This window comes from Stomoxys calcitrans, chromosome 5, assembly GCF_963082655.1.
Source record: "Stomoxys calcitrans chromosome 5, idStoCalc2.1, whole genome shotgun sequence".
Taxonomy (NCBI): Eukaryota; Metazoa; Arthropoda; class Insecta; order Diptera; family Muscidae; genus Stomoxys; species Stomoxys calcitrans.
In genome coordinates, this window is record NC_081556.1 from 124,421,027 (window position 1) to 124,438,628 (window position 17,602).

At 35.3% G+C, this 17,602-nt stretch overlaps 2 protein-coding genes across 2 annotated transcripts in view; both read left to right on the forward strand.

Moving 5' to 3' along the window:
• The window catches only part of LOC106091626 (F-box/LRR-repeat protein 20), a 51,283-nt gene extending 42,914 nt beyond the window's left edge, over positions 1-8,369 (forward strand). The window contains exon 11 of the mRNA XM_059368423.1: positions 1,489-8,369. Within this exon, the coding sequence (XP_059224406.1) occupies positions 1,489-1,596 (108 nt within the window). The 3' untranslated portion in view covers positions 1,597-8,369. The remainder of the gene's footprint in view (positions 1-1,488) is intronic.
• A 5,824-nt stretch (positions 8,370-14,193) lies between these two features.
• LOC106091591 (protein Atossa) overlaps positions 14,194-17,602 on the forward strand; it is a 125,801-nt gene continuing 122,392 nt past the window's right edge. Inside the window, exon 1 of the mRNA XM_013258168.2 lies at positions 14,194-14,837. The gene's annotated coding sequence lies outside the window, so the exon portion shown is untranslated. The remainder of the gene's footprint in view (positions 14,838-17,602) is intronic.

The window sequence follows — 17,602 nt, forward strand, 5'->3', positions numbered from 1 at the left end:
CTCCTGCACAAATACTGAGTGCCTATGATGCTCGATATGACAAGGCGAGTTATTGGTGCCTTAAAATAACCAATGACCACACTGCTCCGGAACGAGCTCACCTACTTAGCTTGACGAGGATCACCACCTTCACATATAAATGTGGCTACAACAACAACAACATGGACATACACCTAAGCCAGTAATCGACTTGTTGTGCGCTCTAAATACTAAAAAAAGGAACCTCGAGAAAGAAAATCTAAGTTAGGAATTCCGTGTTACTTAAAAAATCATTAATTGTTTTCCATGCTGAGCCCCTAAGTTGGTTCATGTCTGGTATTGTATCCCCACCTAAGTGCCGGTATCTGTTAGACGCGAAAGCCAGGCAATGACGTAGAAAATGCTCCAACGTCTCATCATCTTCCCTGCATGCCCTACACAAGTGAGTTCGTAGTCCTATGATTCCCGTTACGATACCAAAAGCTATACTGACCTCCTTCTACATCCTATCAGTAATAGCCTCGCCTTCTCATGATCTGGATCTCCCCATAGGAATTTTGCCGGCCTACCGACCGTCGACCTTTGTTGCCGCTTTATTTCCCCTGTCGGATTTGTATATAAACACTATCCTTGCCTCTTACTACGCTTTCGAAGTATGTGCAAGTCTCAGGTATGCTGTGAATATAACTGGTAGAGGGCGTCAGGTAGTCCGTCTTCTATAATAATGCCGAAAATACCCCATAAGGTTCTGGTTTTCAGGCTTTATTTGCCATAACGTGCGTAATGATGGGCCCACGATCAACCTCATTGTATCTCCTTACTGCCATGTCGTTTGCTAACTTTTCCATATGGGCAAGGGCTTTTAGAAGAACGTTTAGTTTTGGCGCCGTCATTAACGCTATCGACCTGGTCGCAGAAAAGTTTTAATAAACGTCCCAATAATTGTCTAAAAAGAATTTTCGAAGCATTTTGAAGGTTTTGGCCAAAATTAAGTCGACATTTTTACTCCCCTTACAATGTTTGGCATGGAAGTGTTCTACCTTCTGACACACTAAATTGCAATATTTCAAAATGCCAAAAATGCGTTGACAAAGGAGATTGGTCCACGAAAAACTTGCATGACTAGGAAATTGATACAATAATACAAAGCAGAAATTTTGTATAAAGAGATTTCAGTAGTTAGAAAGATTCCTTGAAAAAAATGTTAAAGGTTGTTTTTAGACGTCTAGTTTCCAATCTGGCAACACTTTATTCGGAGTTGTGTTTTGGCAGCTGTCACTTTATCTATGTTGAATTTGTTTTGGCAGCTGTCACTTTATTTATGTTGAATTTGTTTTGGCATTTCATAATTCATAGTCTTACTCGTAATGAAATAGACTAATTGAGGACATATGGGCCCCAAATGCTCGACCTGAATTTATTTGAGCCAGCCCCTGGTCAATTTTTTAGGGTTATTTTTAAAACATAATGGCCACCCATTATACTTATTGAACTTATTTTTTATTGCAGCAACATTTACCAAATATAAAAGTTCATGCGTACTTTGCCCCAGTTACACCGCCACCAGTTACCACTGGACAACGACCACGCTATTGTCGATGTTGTGAGATTTTGTGAGATTCGGCCATTGGCTTTGCACGAAAACTACTGTGCAAAGGCCCCACGGACTGATGGTATATATTCGCGAGCATTATCTTGATTATCCTGACGATAATTGTAGCATCGCTTATGTTAGTGTACGTTTTCACCGCTATCTATAAATTTACCATTTGAGTTAAGGATGATCGATCGATCACAAACAAACAACCACTCATCCCCACCCACTCACACTCACAATCAAATGCAAGGAAATTAAAGAAATCTCAAAAAAAGATTTTAAACTTTCCTTACACCTCGATATTCACATACATCTTGCATATACATACATATATGTTATATACATACATTAAACATTTTCTCATTTTTCCCCATTGGCCACGAAAACGCAAACTACGAAAATTATTTCCATTTCATTTTTCCATATTGTCATTTGTCCAAACATCATTTGTAGGAAAAAAATTGGAAATTCGAAAAAACGAATATTTAAAAAAAACAAATTTTTTTTGTAATCATAAATCCCCTTTCATAGCTTTCCTCTCTAATTACTTTCTTTAAATTATTATTACAAACAAAAAAAAAAAAGAAATGAAAAACATCTACCATAATGAAAACAAAATCAGCAATTTTTTTATATACGAAAGAAAGAAAAAAAATGTTTAACATTTATAAGAATTTTTAAGTGATAACAAGCAAACAAAAAAAAATTAGATTTTATTTAAATTTTAGAAAAAAAGAAGAAAATATTTGTTTTTAAATTGCAATGCTGTCTGTCACCTTTGTCTTACTCTAAGTATTTTGTTGGAGTTAAGTTTTTATGTACTATTCTTTGTTTTTATGTTTAACATTATGATTTAAAATAGTGAATGGTAATAAACATCGATTCTAATAAAAAATCGATAAATTTATTAATAATAATTATCACAATTTTTTGTTGATCAAACTCAAGTAATGCTGAGTTTACATGGCACATCTGATGTATGGTCATTGTAATAGTATTGGTGAAAACAAAGGTGTATTCGTCACATGTACACATAACCATCCGTCATGGCTGAAAAATCAAAATCATTTAATTTTTTTCGATGAATGACGTCTATCGATTACCGTTGACAAAGAATTGTGTAATCATTAATTGACAGATATTAAAAAACATGTTTTGTGACAAATAAGGTTAAGAAATGAGAAGTAAAGTATGAAAAATCTAATAAAATCACAGAAAAGAAAAAAATTGATGTACCGTTTTAGGCAAAAGCTGTAACCACGATCATGATGTGCCATGTAAACTCTGCTTAATAAAAGATCATTATGATTTATTTATTAATTTTCTCAATTATTTTTATTTTTCTTTTCATAAACATTTTATTGGTTAAGTGACTAATAATCGCTTATTTGTTTCAGTACGGTTCATGTTATTCGTTTCCCCCCGATATTCGGCTAATACCGTAATTGATATTTCATTTCTAGTTTAAATTTTTTTAGTTAAATAACAATTTTTGATTAGAAATAATTGAAACTTGTAAATGCATTATACTATTTTCAAATATGAAAATATTAAATCGTTATCGATTTTCTGAAATCGGTAATCGATTTGTTGCACTACTTCTGAAAGTCTTTCGTGTACTTTATAAGCCATCAGAACAGCGGGAAAGTACGTGAGAGTGAACAAAATTTTGAGAGTTTGGTAATTGAGAACAATCTTATTGATTAAGGTTTCAATCTATAAAGCTGCTTTCATACGATATGTATTGTCATATGTATTTTCAAAGAAAGCTACTCTGAAAGTTGTACACATCATTTGATAAATACGAAAAATTTTATACAAAAAATGGATTTTCAAATAAATATGCAACATTTTATTTTATTAAAAATATTGAAAGATTAGAGCGCACTCTATTCGTATTTGACGACCATAAGGAAAACTTGATGAATACAAAAAGTGACAGCACATACGTAAGGCACATATCGTGTGATAGCAGTTTAACAGGTAGTGTACCGTAAACAGCTGAGTACCATTTTTTCTCGCAAAGTGCACTATCTGTCAACGAGTTTTGGTTGTGTGTGTGTGTGTTATAGTTAAGAACCATAACACGGAAACCACGAAAAATGGCGCGTAGAGTTGCCGTAATCACTGATTTTGACAGATAGTGCACTCAATAATTTCTTGTTGGGCAACTGCCACTACCTGTATATGAATATATCTTGAGTTTGACCGGTTTTAGTCTTATACCACGTTTACACTAGGGCCCAAATCCACTTGATTTGATATTATCTCCAAAACCCGTTATCACTACAATTCATTTTTATAATTTCAATGAGAAATTGTCAGATGTTAGAAAAAATGCTGTTCAAAACTACCGATAATAACCGGTATCCAACACAAACGCAGTGTTGCTTATGAATTTCGGAGGGAATTTTGTGCCAATGTAGGGGAAACCCCATTGCAAAACATAAGATTTCCGAAAACTTGTCGTAAATATAGATTTGTTGCAAGTGTAAACCAAAATCCCGTTTACACTGCTCTTTAAACCCGCATTTAATGGCTCGACCATCTGGTTTGCCTTTATAAAATCAGCTGACGAGAGCCTTAAATCGAGATTTAATGATCAGTATAAACGGGGTTCAAGATGATGGGTTTTATGGTAGTTTTCACGATTCAATAATTAAAGGTTGTCTAACCGAAGAATTGTTGTTAGAAAACAAAAAAAAAAATTGTGTACACGTGTGAATAAACTTGTGCAAAAAATTGCGAAAAATAAGAAAACACCAAAGAGAATGTAAACAAAAAACTGGACATCTTAATACTGTCAAATGTTGTCGACTTGTACCAACTGCTCGCGTAAGACAACCTTTAATTATTATTTAATTTATTTGTTGTTGGAACTGTGTTCTACCTAGAGCAATGAGTTTTTGTTTATATTTGAAATAGAAAAGCAAAATAAAAACCCTTTAAAAAGTTAAGGCAAAATGTGGTGTCGCAAAATGCTTCTTGCCATTGCACTCCTCACTACTTAGTGAGTAGGTGGAAGCATATAATCTTTTAGTGGCAAAGCAGTCCGAAGAGGCCCCTGGTAAGGCCGAAATCGCCATCACTGTAGCCTGCCCAATGCATTTGGGACACCACATCTCTCGTCTAGATTTGCGACGAGATTTCGGAAATCTTGCAACGAGGTTTCCCATACATTTTCAATGTGAGCAAATTAACTTATTTGAGGAGATTTGCAGCAAATCTCGAAGTTTTGGTCAGCACTTTTTCTTAACATCTGACAATTTCTTATTGAAATTATAAAATTTTGTAGTAATTTAATAAAATCGTTTCACAAATCTAACTGCTGACCGCAATGACACCCACCAAGAAATTTGTGTTTGTGTGCAGAAAGTGAGCGTACATAAGCAGACCATATGCTAGAAAGAAGATAACAACAAAGAGAATGCAAACTAAAATCTGTCGTCTTAATTCCGTCAAACCTGGCCAGCTGTTAACGGCTGTTCGCGTGAGACCACATTTTTAAATCCGCCTTGATCACGACTATTCGGTAATTATCGTATGTTTTGGCATGATATCGAACTTCTGACTTGCACTGGAGAGGACTAAAATAAAATCGATTTACCATTCACTGTTTTAAAATTGGTTTCTTTTTTGTTTTCTGTTTTTTTTTTTTTAATTAAAACTTTCTCCCATTGTTCCCTAACAACGAATTAGGTTATGATTATAATTATTATGCTTATTTTACTAATTTTGTTCATAAGGCATTTGAGTTCGATAACCAAATATCGAAGATATTGGTTTACAAAAAAAAATTTTTTTGAAAGAAAGAAAGAGAGAGAGAGAAAAGGACAAAGCAACGCATTGCTCAGTTTCCAAGTTATTAAACAACAAAATAAAACTTTTCCCTAAATGTTAAAAAAAATGTAAAGAAAATTTCATTCTGATCAAGCAGCATCTTTGGTAAACTTTTGGCCTCTTAAAATTTCATTTAAAATCAAAGTTATATACACCATGAACTTTTTTGTTTTTATACCCTCCACCATAGGATAGGGGTATACTAATTTCGTCATTCTGTTTGTTACGCCTCGAAATATGCATCTGAGACCCCATAATGTATATATATTCTTGATCGTCATTTTAAGTGGATCTAGCCATGTCCGTCCGTCTGTCGAAAGCACGCTAACTTTCAAAGGAGTTGAGCTAACCGCATGAAATTTTGCACAAATACTTTTTATTAGTGTAGGTCGGTTGGTATAGTAAGTGGGCCAAATCGGTCCATGTTTTGATATAGCTGCCATATAAACCGATCTTGGATCTTGAGTTCTTCAGCCTCTAGGGGGCGCAATTCTCGTTCGATTTCACTGAAATTTTACACTTCGTGTTTTGTTATCACTTCCAACAATTCTGCTAAGTATGGTTCAAATCGATCCATGTTTTGATATAGCTACCATATAAACCGATCTTGGGTCTTGACTTTTTGAGCCTCTAGGGGGCGCAATTTAGCACGCTGTGTTTTGTTATAACTATCAGCAACTGTGCCAAGTATGATTCAAATCGGTTCATAATCTTGTATAGCTGTCATATAAACCGATCTTGGATCTTGACTTCTTGAGCCAATAGAGCGCGCAATTCTCATCCGATTTGGCTGAAATTTTGCATGCGATGTTTTGTTATGACTTCCAATAATTGTGCTAAGTATGGCGTAAATCGGTATAGAACCTGATATAGCTGCCATATAAACCGATCTGGGATCTTGACTTTTTGAGCCTCTAGAGGGCGCAATTCTCATGCGATTTGGCTGAAATGTTGTACAACGTCTTCTTTCAAGACCTTCAACATACGTGTCTAATATGGTCTGAATCGAACGATAGCTTGATACAGCTCCCATATAAACCTATCTCCCGATTTTGCTTCTTGAGCCCCTACTAGGCTCAATTCTTATCCGAATGAACTGAAATATTGCAAAATGACTTCTACAATGTTCAGCATTCATTTATGATCCGAATCGGAGTATAACTTGATATAGCTCCAATAGCATAACAGTTCTTATTCATTATTCTTTATTTGTCTAAAAAGAGATAACGCGCAAAGAACTCGATAAATGCGATCCATGGTGGAGGGTATATAAGATTCGGCCCGGCCGAACTTAGCACGCTCTTACTTGTTAGTTTTACTTTTTTTGTAGTGAATCTGAAGCAGTGATGTTGGATGTTAATTGCTTGACATTTTCTTTTTTTAAGTTTCAACTCTCTTTTGTTTTTATTTTTGTGTTTGAGAAAAAACTAAAACAATAAAACCTAAGAAAACAAAAAAATACAATGATAAACAAAAATATATATTTACGATATATTTGGTCTTAGAAGTTAACTGAATGAAAAATTAAACAAAAAAAAAAACACAAAAAGAAGAAAAATTATAATATTAATTTAACTAACGATTATAATGATTATTATATGATTATTATAACATTAGTTGTAGAATGTGTGATAAACAAAAAGAAAAACATGCTTTTAAAAAATATATATATAAAATAAAACAAAAAAACAAACAAAAAAACTCATTTTAAAATATAATTCAAGAAAAAAGAAATAACTGTCAACTGATTTAAAAAAAAAAAAAAAAAAAAAACAAAAAACGACAGATAACACCAGACATACTCTCACCTAACCTCCACCACTTACCCCAAAGCCCCTAGACAACTCCCCTACAGACATTTTAACAAAATTATGTATAATTTTACTCTATGTTTTAGTCTGCAACTACTACAACAACAACAAACAATATAAAAAAAAAACATTTATTTTAGCAAGAAGTAACCAATAAAAATAGAAAACAAAAATTTATTTCAAAATTTTTGCTAAGGTCATCGAGTTATGAAAAAATGAACAAGACGAGAAACGACCACAATAATGGGTGATGAAAATTTAAAACAAAAAAATAAATCTTATAATTAATAAAGATAAACAATTATATTGTATGTAATATTTTATGCGTAGCATTGTAAAATATTTGAAAAGGTAATCCCTATATATAGAGAGAGAAAACAAACAAAATAAATGGCAACTGTCAAGAGAAACAGCAACAAACAAATAAATAATAAAAAAAAAAACAACTGAAAAATAAAAGGAAAACGTATATTTTTTAAAATTTAAGAGAAATAAAATTACAACAAAATGCCGTATAAGCTTAAGTAAGCCAAACAAATAGCATAAAAGGGGGCCCTCGAATTATAAACAAAAGAAAGAAAAAAAAAAATAAAAAAAAAACAACTGAAAACACAGTTATGATTAAGGCTTTGGCTAAAGACTTAAAATGGTGTCTGAAGAGAAACTGCTTTTGGGCTATAAAGAATAATTGAATACAGAGTTTCAATTTTCAAGGACGATAAGTGCTTTAAGCAGGGTGAGACAGAGAAAAAACAACTAAAAGAATTTTGAAATGGGTTTTGGCAAAGAAAGATTATTTGTTGATGGTAGGTTTGGAAGCTATGCTGGATTAGCAACCTATTGAGGTCTATATTCGAAACTGTGCCGTTTATACTCGTGATCTGGTGGTTGGACTAAAAGAAGTTTTTAACAAACTGTAGTGGAATTCTCTAAGCTGTTTTAGCGAAATTTGTTTTTCAAGTCGAGCTTAATGACCAAGCAAATGCACTCCCTCCGATTAGTGACAGTTCTGAACTTCACGGCCGTGTGAAAAGGTCCCTACGGACCTTTTTTGTAAATCATGTTTTTTTTCATATACATTTTTTTTTTGATATTTTGTTTTGTTTTTATTGTTTATAACTAAATTCTACATACAAAAATAATTTTTTCAATTTTTTTTCTGCTTGAATTTTCTTAAGACTATTTATTATAAAAACATTTAAAAATTATTGTTGTTGAGCGTGTACTTCTTGTCCCCTGCCCTGTGCGCAAGTGTTGCAGCGATGTAAAAGTGTGCTATGTTCTCCGCAAAAAGCGTTGCCGCAGCCGAAGCAGTATGCCCGCGTTTTCCGCTGCCGCCCGTACTCAGAACGGCAAAGCCTACATGACGGTCTACTTGACCTAGCCGCGGTACGACGGTACATTGCCTTCCATCGGTCTTGGTAATACCTGAAAAGAAAAATAAAAAACAAATAAATATATATTCTATTCTTCAATTTGAAGATGTTTTCTTACCCTGACATCGAATGCTTCCATCGCATTGCGTATCCTTGGATAGGAGGTTATATGGTTGTTCAGGGCACGTTCTTCGATATTTGGTGTGGCCAATTGTTTCGTTAGCAGTAACAAGAACGACCGCCGTCTATCACTCCTTTTTATAGGCTTCATTTCGTTGTAAATCGTAAAAGCAGCCAATGCAGCGACGTCCAGCATATTATAAAACATGGCCAACGGCCATCGTTGTGTTGCTCTTTTGCAGCTGTAAGTGCCTAGCATTTGATAAACGCCGCATTTGTTGGCGTTGTAATCTAATATGGCATAGGGCTTTCGGTTCTCGGTTTGCTCGTCAACGAGACAGGTGTAGTGCATTGTGGAGAGCACGTTCACCACTTTATTTTTTTCGGCACGTATGAGCATAACGATATATCCCCCTCGTTGAACCCAAATAATGTACTTTTGATGGTGCGCTTCGGGTTGAACTCCTGTGGAATGAATGTTTTGCTGTAGCGCACTGTACCAACATATGCGGTCTTCCTCCTCAACAAAACACGCGCCAAGTCAAGAGTGGTAAAGAAATTATCCGCGTATATAGTACGGCCAGCATCTAAATATTTTTCCACAAGATCCAGCACTACGTTCTGCCCTTGGTTTATCTCCCGTTGTTGGTTTGGCAGTTTTCCAGAATATATCATTCCCTTCACAGGATAATAACTCTGTGAGTCGCATAACCACCATACTTTCAAACCATACTTAGCTGGCTTTGACGGAATATATTGTGCGCAGCGGGTGCGGCCTCTGTAAGGGAACAACTGCTCATCAACTGTTAGTGCTTCATGAGGAGTGTAAGCTTCTGCCAAGTTATGTTGCTCTATCAATGACGACTAAAAAAAAATATGTGTGTATTTTTGTTCTTCGAAATTCGATTTGTATTTTTGTTCTTAGAATTATTTCTTAGAATTTTTTGTTTGTCTTTGTGTTCAGAACAAGTAAATTATGTGTTGAAACAATAAAAAAATTATAATAATGCCCAAAATCAAGCATTTATTAGTGAAATTCAGTACAAGGTCCATACGGACCTATTCAAACGTCCGCGTACTATTCTCACTAAAACCTCAATAACTCCTAAAATAATGATCCGATCGGCTTGATTTTTTTTCCAAAAGATGCGCAACAAAATATAGAGTAACTTTGTAGTGGCCGAAGTAGGAGTAATTTCAGTTTGAAAAGGCAAAAAGGTCCCTAGGGACCTTCTCACTCATCAGAGGGTTAAATGTGTATTGAAGAAAAGAAATTACCAGTTCCTCAGACAAGGCAGGACACATGTCACCCCACTGGTGGATGTGTTTCGGCACCATCGTGAACTATGTCCGTCCGTCTGACCGGCCTACGGTTCACAGCCTATTGTTGGTAGTAGTTATAGTTGAGATCATAAGCACAAATCCCATGTGAAATCTCAACTACTACTACCAGACTGTTCACTGAAAGCTTTTTCAATGAGCAATAACTCTTCAAACAAACTCCAACTCCCCTCTATGACCTTTACAATCATTTTATTCCCTTGTCAATGTGGCAAGCTCCGCCTGCCGACGTCAACATGACCACCACACATGTGGTTAATTTTGTTTTGGGGACGAACTTTTCGTCTTCCATTTAGAAACAACAACATTGAAAGTTTTTCCAAGTTCCCCGTGCTCAGGGTGTACTATCATCTTTTTCATCGGTTTGGCTTCTAATAGCCGGTCATGCGAGTCAATTCTTGTTCCATAGTTTTTCAAGTCGAGCTTTATGACCAAGCGAATGCAACATCCAAAGGAGCGATTGTTAAATGAGTCTTGAAGAAAAGTAATTGCCAGTTCCTCAGACAAGGCAGTACACATGTCACCCCACTGGTGGACGCGTTTCGATAATTCCGTTGGGGTTTCGATAATTGACCGGCTGTTAGAAGCCAAAAAGATGAACATTGTTTAGTTAAAAAGCTATAACAGAAAAGTTAACGATTTTTGTATTCATTTCACACTTTTAACCATAATCGACATCTTTAAAATCAGCTGTTTTTGTTAACGAATAGAAAATCGTCTACTAAACGACGAAACGTTATTTTGTGTTTACTAGTCTCCGTTCGCCATCAGCCGCATCCAATCTACCAATCTTCCAGGCGGTGGTGAGCCCAGTCCAACCGGATAACTCACCCACCGGGGCTTGTCGGGTCCCGTTTCGATGCCTTCCCCTCTGTAGAGGGTCCACCCATACAAATGGTGAGCTGCGAGTATAGAGGGGACATATTTACGCTGCGTTTTGCGCTTGTCAGAGATATTCACGCTCCCTGGGAGAGCGCAAAGCTCGACATTGTGAGAAAGATGAATATCCCCCAGCTCACAAAGGCGACGGTCTTCATCAAGGGATGGGGCAGTAAATTTGCGACGGTACGTATGGTATTGGGATTCTTGGGCTAGCAAAACCAAGGTTTGGTCGCAAAGAAGTGGGAGGTCTTCCACAGGGAGGAGAAGGAGGAAGGAACTCTCCTTGTGTTGAGCAAGTCCCCGTGACGAGTTTGGCTAAGACTAAAGGCATGGCGCACTACGGGAGCAAAGCGATCTTTTTCGACTTTGGAAAGTCTATGATAGGCAGAAATTCTCATTTTGAGACATCAGACCGTGCAGTGGCAGGTGACTCAACAACACCCAACGAACAGGGGGCTGACAACGAGACAATCACGGCATCTCTCAATGTTGGAAATACTAGGATAGGCAACGATCCTAAGACTAAAATATCAGGCAGTGCATCGGCGAGAGACCCGACGGCGGACCCATCACCAACTTAAAGATTCGGAATACTGGGATCTTAATATTGAAACATTAGCGACAGGAGACTCAATGCAACCCAACGAACTCTTTTAAGGTAATTTAGAAGATATGGCAACATTACGCAGCAATCACTAAATAGAGTTTTCGCGTGCTTAAAAATTTGCACAAACTTTTTGTCGTTGGTTTTATAGTGAAGGAAAGTGAGAGAGCGAGAAACATTTGAAGAGTTTTGCAAATGAAAGGTTGCAAATTACTTCTGGTTGTTTTCTTCCCCCGCAGAAGTTTCTTTTTATTGACAAATTGTTACTGGATAAATACGCGAACATATCGTTAAATTATGAAGCAATCGATAAAAAAAACACGCCTATATTTATCGGGACGATAAATCGCTAAACTGCACCCATGACAAAACTACCAGGTAGGATACCGTAAACAGCTGAGTATAAACAAAAAATTGCGCGAATCAGTAACATACTCAAAATCAGAGTTGTATTAATCACTGATTTTGACAGATAGTGCACTCAATATTTTTTTGTTGGGCAACTGCCACTCCCTGTAAATTAATATATCTTAACCTGCACCTATTAAGGTTTATCGTTAGGATAAGCAATAATCATATATTCAATAAACCAAATTCTTTTACCAGAACAAGGCGGTTAAAAAAGATGGTCTAACACAAACAGCTGTTAACAGCCGGCCACGTTTCACGGTATTAAGACGCCAGATTTTTATTTGCATTCTCTTTGTTGCTATCTTCTTTCTCGTATATTCTCTGTTCCATGTACGCAAACGTATACACACACGCAAACAAATTTCTTTGTGTGTGTTGGCAAAACATCGATCAGCTTGATGACTTAAATGTCGCCAGTACTAGAGGGGACCACCATTGCAGAAAATTTTTTTCTGATGTTCTCGCCGGAATTTGAACCCAAGCGTTCAGGGTCAAAGGCGAACATGCTAACCTCTGAGCAACTGTGGTCCCGCAATACCATTTTTTATTTAATTATTAGGCTCACCAATATAAGGCGATAAGTGGCGCTGATGAAGTTTCTGATGCTTTCGCTAAACTTTGAATCTCTGCTAGGGATTAGTTAATTCCTTCAGACATTATATTTAGTCTATTTGTGATTAACCAAATAAAAAACAGCTGTGGTCGCAAAAAGGATAATTTGTGTGTCTATGCATTGCCGTTCTTCTATATGCCTGTGTGTTTGTACATAAAAAACCAATAAACTTTTTCCGTTCTTTTTCGTCTTCAATCATTCAATCTGGAAGAAAATCAACCAACCAACTAAACACAACAAAAAATAAAAATCTTATATATTAATACGAGTATATATTATGTATTAAAAATTTACGAGAAATGCAAAAAAAAAGAAGAGCAAGCAGAAAACCTTATATGTTTAAAAAAATAATAAAGAAAGAAAAAAGAAAAATAAAACTATAGAATATATATACAGATATATTTAATGATAGTCTCACAACGAGACTTAAATATAAAAAGAAATGAATAAAATAAAATCAAATAAAACAAAGAAAATGTGCTACAAAAAATATAAGAAAATAAAATAAAAAAATTTATTTAATAATTACAATAGGGGTTAAGGAAAGGTAAGTAAAGTATGTAAGGACATATCCATAAACAATTAAAGGTGATCTCATTTGTACAACAACAACAAATCATATGGTGCAATCTGCCATCTTGTCATTAAGCTGATCGTACTTATGCCAACACACGCAAAGAAATTTGTGTGCGTGTGTGTATACGTTTTCCTATATGAGCAGAGAATATGCGAGAAAGAAGATGAAAACAAAGAGAATGCAAACAAAAATCTGTCATCTTAATACCGTCAAACCTGCCCAGCTGTAAACGGCTGTTTGCGTGAGACCACCTTTTTAAATCCCCCTTGGGACATATCAAACGAACAAGCGGAATATTTAAACCCCTGTTTACACTGCTCAGTAAACCCGGATTTGACTCTATACAGCTGATTTTATAAAGGGAAGACAGATTATCGAGACATTAAATCCGGATTTAAAGAGCAGTGTAACGAAGTTTAACATAACGGCTTTATGAAAATCTCATCTGCACACACACACTCACTCATAGAATAAAAATGCGGTAAGTGATCAATGCAAATGTCCACCAAATGACGCCAGCATTTGCACCGAATAACCACCATTGAAATTTTTTTCTGATGTTCTTGCCAAGATTCGAAACCAGTCATTCAGCATCGGACATACTAATCAGAGACACCAGACCTAAAGCATTATTTTTAAGAATAATTGAATATTTGTTGTGTTGTAGAATCTGCCATACACTTTGGATTTCCTAAGGTCAAACACATCTGTTTAACAAATTGTGTTTTTTTTTTTAATCGGGGTGCCCTAAATCTGAAATAACGAATATAACCAATATCGGAAATAACGAATCTAATAACTAAACAACAATAAAAAATGGCCGCAAAAGTTCTACGTCAAAATTCTTTTTAGGCCGTCAAAAGGTCAGAGTATGTAAAAACATCCAAATTCATAATTGGCGCCCAATGTTGATTTCTCGATTTCACAATCGATTATTCGATTTTTGTATCAAGTAAAAGTCGACATCGACTTTTTAACACAAAACTTCGGATAATCGATTAGTCGACTTTTAGATTGTGTACTCAGTTAGCTGGTTGGCTAGTGGAAAATTACAAACAAATGCTAAACAAAGTGTTATTTGTGCGAAAAATATACTGCCTCATAATGAATATTCAATGAAAAACATCAAAATGTTGTTATTTCCGTGCGCTAAACGAAATAAAATGCCCTAAAAACATTTTTTATGCTAACTGGGTTCGGTGTCGGAAAGTGATTTTTTTTTTCGGTTCGTGTGTGTGTGTGTATGTGAATTTTGTGTGCCTTTCAATTTTTCCTTTGGTCTTTCGGTATTCATTCGTTTATATTTGTTGTTTGCTGTTTTTCTTTTTACATGTATCTATTCCGTTACTTACGGTGCAACCAACAACCTTCGCTTCTAATTTAATGATGTGTTATAATTATTTGAACCTTGAAAAAGGCCATGGAAGAGAAAGAATGAGTGGTGCATAATTAGTCAAAAAAAAAAATTAAAGTAGAAAACAACAGTCGGAAGAACAAGCATTTCGATTTGCAAAAATTGCAGCAATACAAAAAAAAAACAAACCTGGCAAAAATCGATGCTTGCTTACTTGCCCAGCGAGATAGAGAGAGATAGAGAAGGAGAAATATGAAAACAAAATCAGCTGTGGACGAGTAGTGAGAGATATAAAAACAAATATGTTAACAGGGTTACCAATACAGCAAAAGGTAAGTGTACTAAATGTGATTTATTTGAAATTCGAATTAAAGTTGCTTTTTCGATAAGGATCATAGGAAATTGAAATAAACTCTTTGAAAAATTTAATAATAACATGATTGTTTTATGAAAGTTTCGTTTGAACTAATAAGGACGACTTTTTGTGGAAATCGTTAAAATAAACGGTCTGGTGAAATTGGTTATTAGGTCCGAAATCATTTTTAAGGACTTTCTTATAAAGTTGGTACCAACAAGAAAACTAATTGGATAATATTAATATCGCAATCTTTAACTTCAGTAGATGTGCTTCACTGTAATATAAAGTAAAAATTTTGGCAAAGGCATTTGGCTGCTAATAAATTTCAAAAAACCCTAAAAATGTTCTACTTAGATGACATGATATTTGGTTTACACTCCTATGCAAACTCAAATTTGCCCATTATGGAACAGGGTCACACATCAATGAGTGCTGTCCGATTCAAGCTCAATGATAAGGAGCCTCCTTTTTATAGCCGAGTCCGAACAGCATTAGACAATGCGAAACCTCTTTGGGGAGAAGATTTTACATGACGTAGTGCCTAACAAATGTTGCCAGCGTTAGGAGGGGATAACCACCGCTGAAAATTTTTGATCTCACCAGAACCTTTAGTAGCCTAATAGAAAGGACATTTAAGATTTTGATGGAGAATGCCTCAAACATTAGTGTCAGACATTCCCATGGCAGTTGCGTGTTTGCGAGTCGAACGCCGTGGAGAACGCACAACTGATTGTCTCACTCTTTCAATATTTTTCGGAGATCTGAGGGTTCATTACTGGATGGAGCGACACTTCCGCATTGCCGAAATGAGTTAACCTACGACAGAAACGAATTACGGCCAGGAACAAGTCTGTGAGGAGGATTTTGAAAGCCAGCGCGTTAGGCAAGTTGCGAAGAAACAACTCAGCGACCATTAGAAAAGAAGCCCTCTGTTCTATCCTCTGTTCCTTAATGGAATGTTCACTGGCAAATTTGCATTTCTCAGTTTCTCAGGCGAATTTTGTGTATTCATTTAATATATATTTTTGGAGAAAATAAATACAGGAACTTAAAATTTTTTTTTCAAATTCCTTTTCCAAAAAATGTTATCAAAATTCTATTTACATTTTGTGAGATAAAATATTTGATTCTACTTTTTTTTATACACGGTTTGATTTTATATTAATTTTCCTTGTTAATGTTTGGAAAATCAATGTTTAGTAAACCATGAATTAGCTTAAAATTCTCTTTATTCTCCATGTCATTGTTCGGAAAATCAATGTTTAGTACACCGTTATTCCATAAAATCCTCGTTTTCATTATTTTCCAACTGGAAAGCTGCGTGGAAACGTTTACAATTTGCATAACAAAAACCAGTAAATTCACGTTGGAACGTTATCAATTTAAATAGAAAATAATGGTAACCCTGTTATTTAATAATTTTCTCTCTCTCACTCTCCGTATTTTTAACATTTGTTGGGTAAACAATAACAGCTGACTAACATAACCCTTACAAGCTGAGAAAAATGCATTTCTTCATACATACATACATATATTCGGTAGGACTTCTTAAATATTCGGTAAAATTTTTTAGTGAGTTTTATATGAAGCGACACATTGCAGGGGCATTGTCACTTTAAGTGATGATAAAAAATAAAATATAAATGCTGGGGCCATTTTTGAATATCTTCACGTAGTCCAAATATCGCTGGCACTAAAAAAATTCGAAGCAAGAACTTTTTATCAAAATTAAAATTTTTAAATATTAAAATAGCAATAATGATAAATCTCAAACAATTATTTAATGTCGAAATTAAATAAGTAGCAGTAATTTTTCGGGGTTTATGACTTTTACTACTTTTTGTACGTTATATACAAGAATATGACGTTTCCGACGTTTACAACTTTTTGACAGTCGAAAATATGAAAAATCTTCCTGCGGAACATATCTGATCTAGAGAACGTTATTCTCATCCGATGTGGCTGAAATTTTGCGCGAGGTGTTTTGTTATGACTACCAACAATTGTGCTAAATATGGTCTGAATCGGTTTATAATCTCGTATTGCTCCCATATAAACCGATTTCCCGATTCTTATCCAATTTGGCTGACAACATCCAAACCAAGTATGGCCTGAATCTGTCCATTACCTGATATCGCTTTAATAGCATAGCAATATTTATCCGTTATCCTTTGTTTGCCTAAAAAGAAATACCGGGCAAAGAACTTGACAAATGCGATCCATGGTGGAGGTTGTATAAGATTCGGCCCGGTCGAACTTAGCACGCTTTTACTTTTCTTTTAATATAGAACCCTTCATATGCAACAAACCAATTCGAGAAATCTCACTCCATAGAGTATTGAGTACAGTTTTTGTTAGATTTTTTTTGATATAAAGGGTGATTTTTTAGTTATTATTTTTAGCGGCACTGGTTTTTGTTTCACTGTCAAACATCTTTAGTTTGCCCTATAATTTAACCATCGTCTTACAAACGAACAACGCTTCACATTATAGAATTTTGTTAAAATGCGTGCTCTGTTAAGAAAATTCATCGCGCGCTTATTCTCATTTTGCGACGAATCTCATTAATTGCTCAATGGATACGTAAATAAGACGAATTGTCGATTTTGGAGTGAAGATCAGCCAGAAGCATTGCAAGAGCTACCAATGCATCTAGAAAAAATCATAGTTCGGTGCGATTTATGGGCTGGTGGCATCATTGGACCGTACTTCTTCAAAGATGATGCGAATCGTAATGTA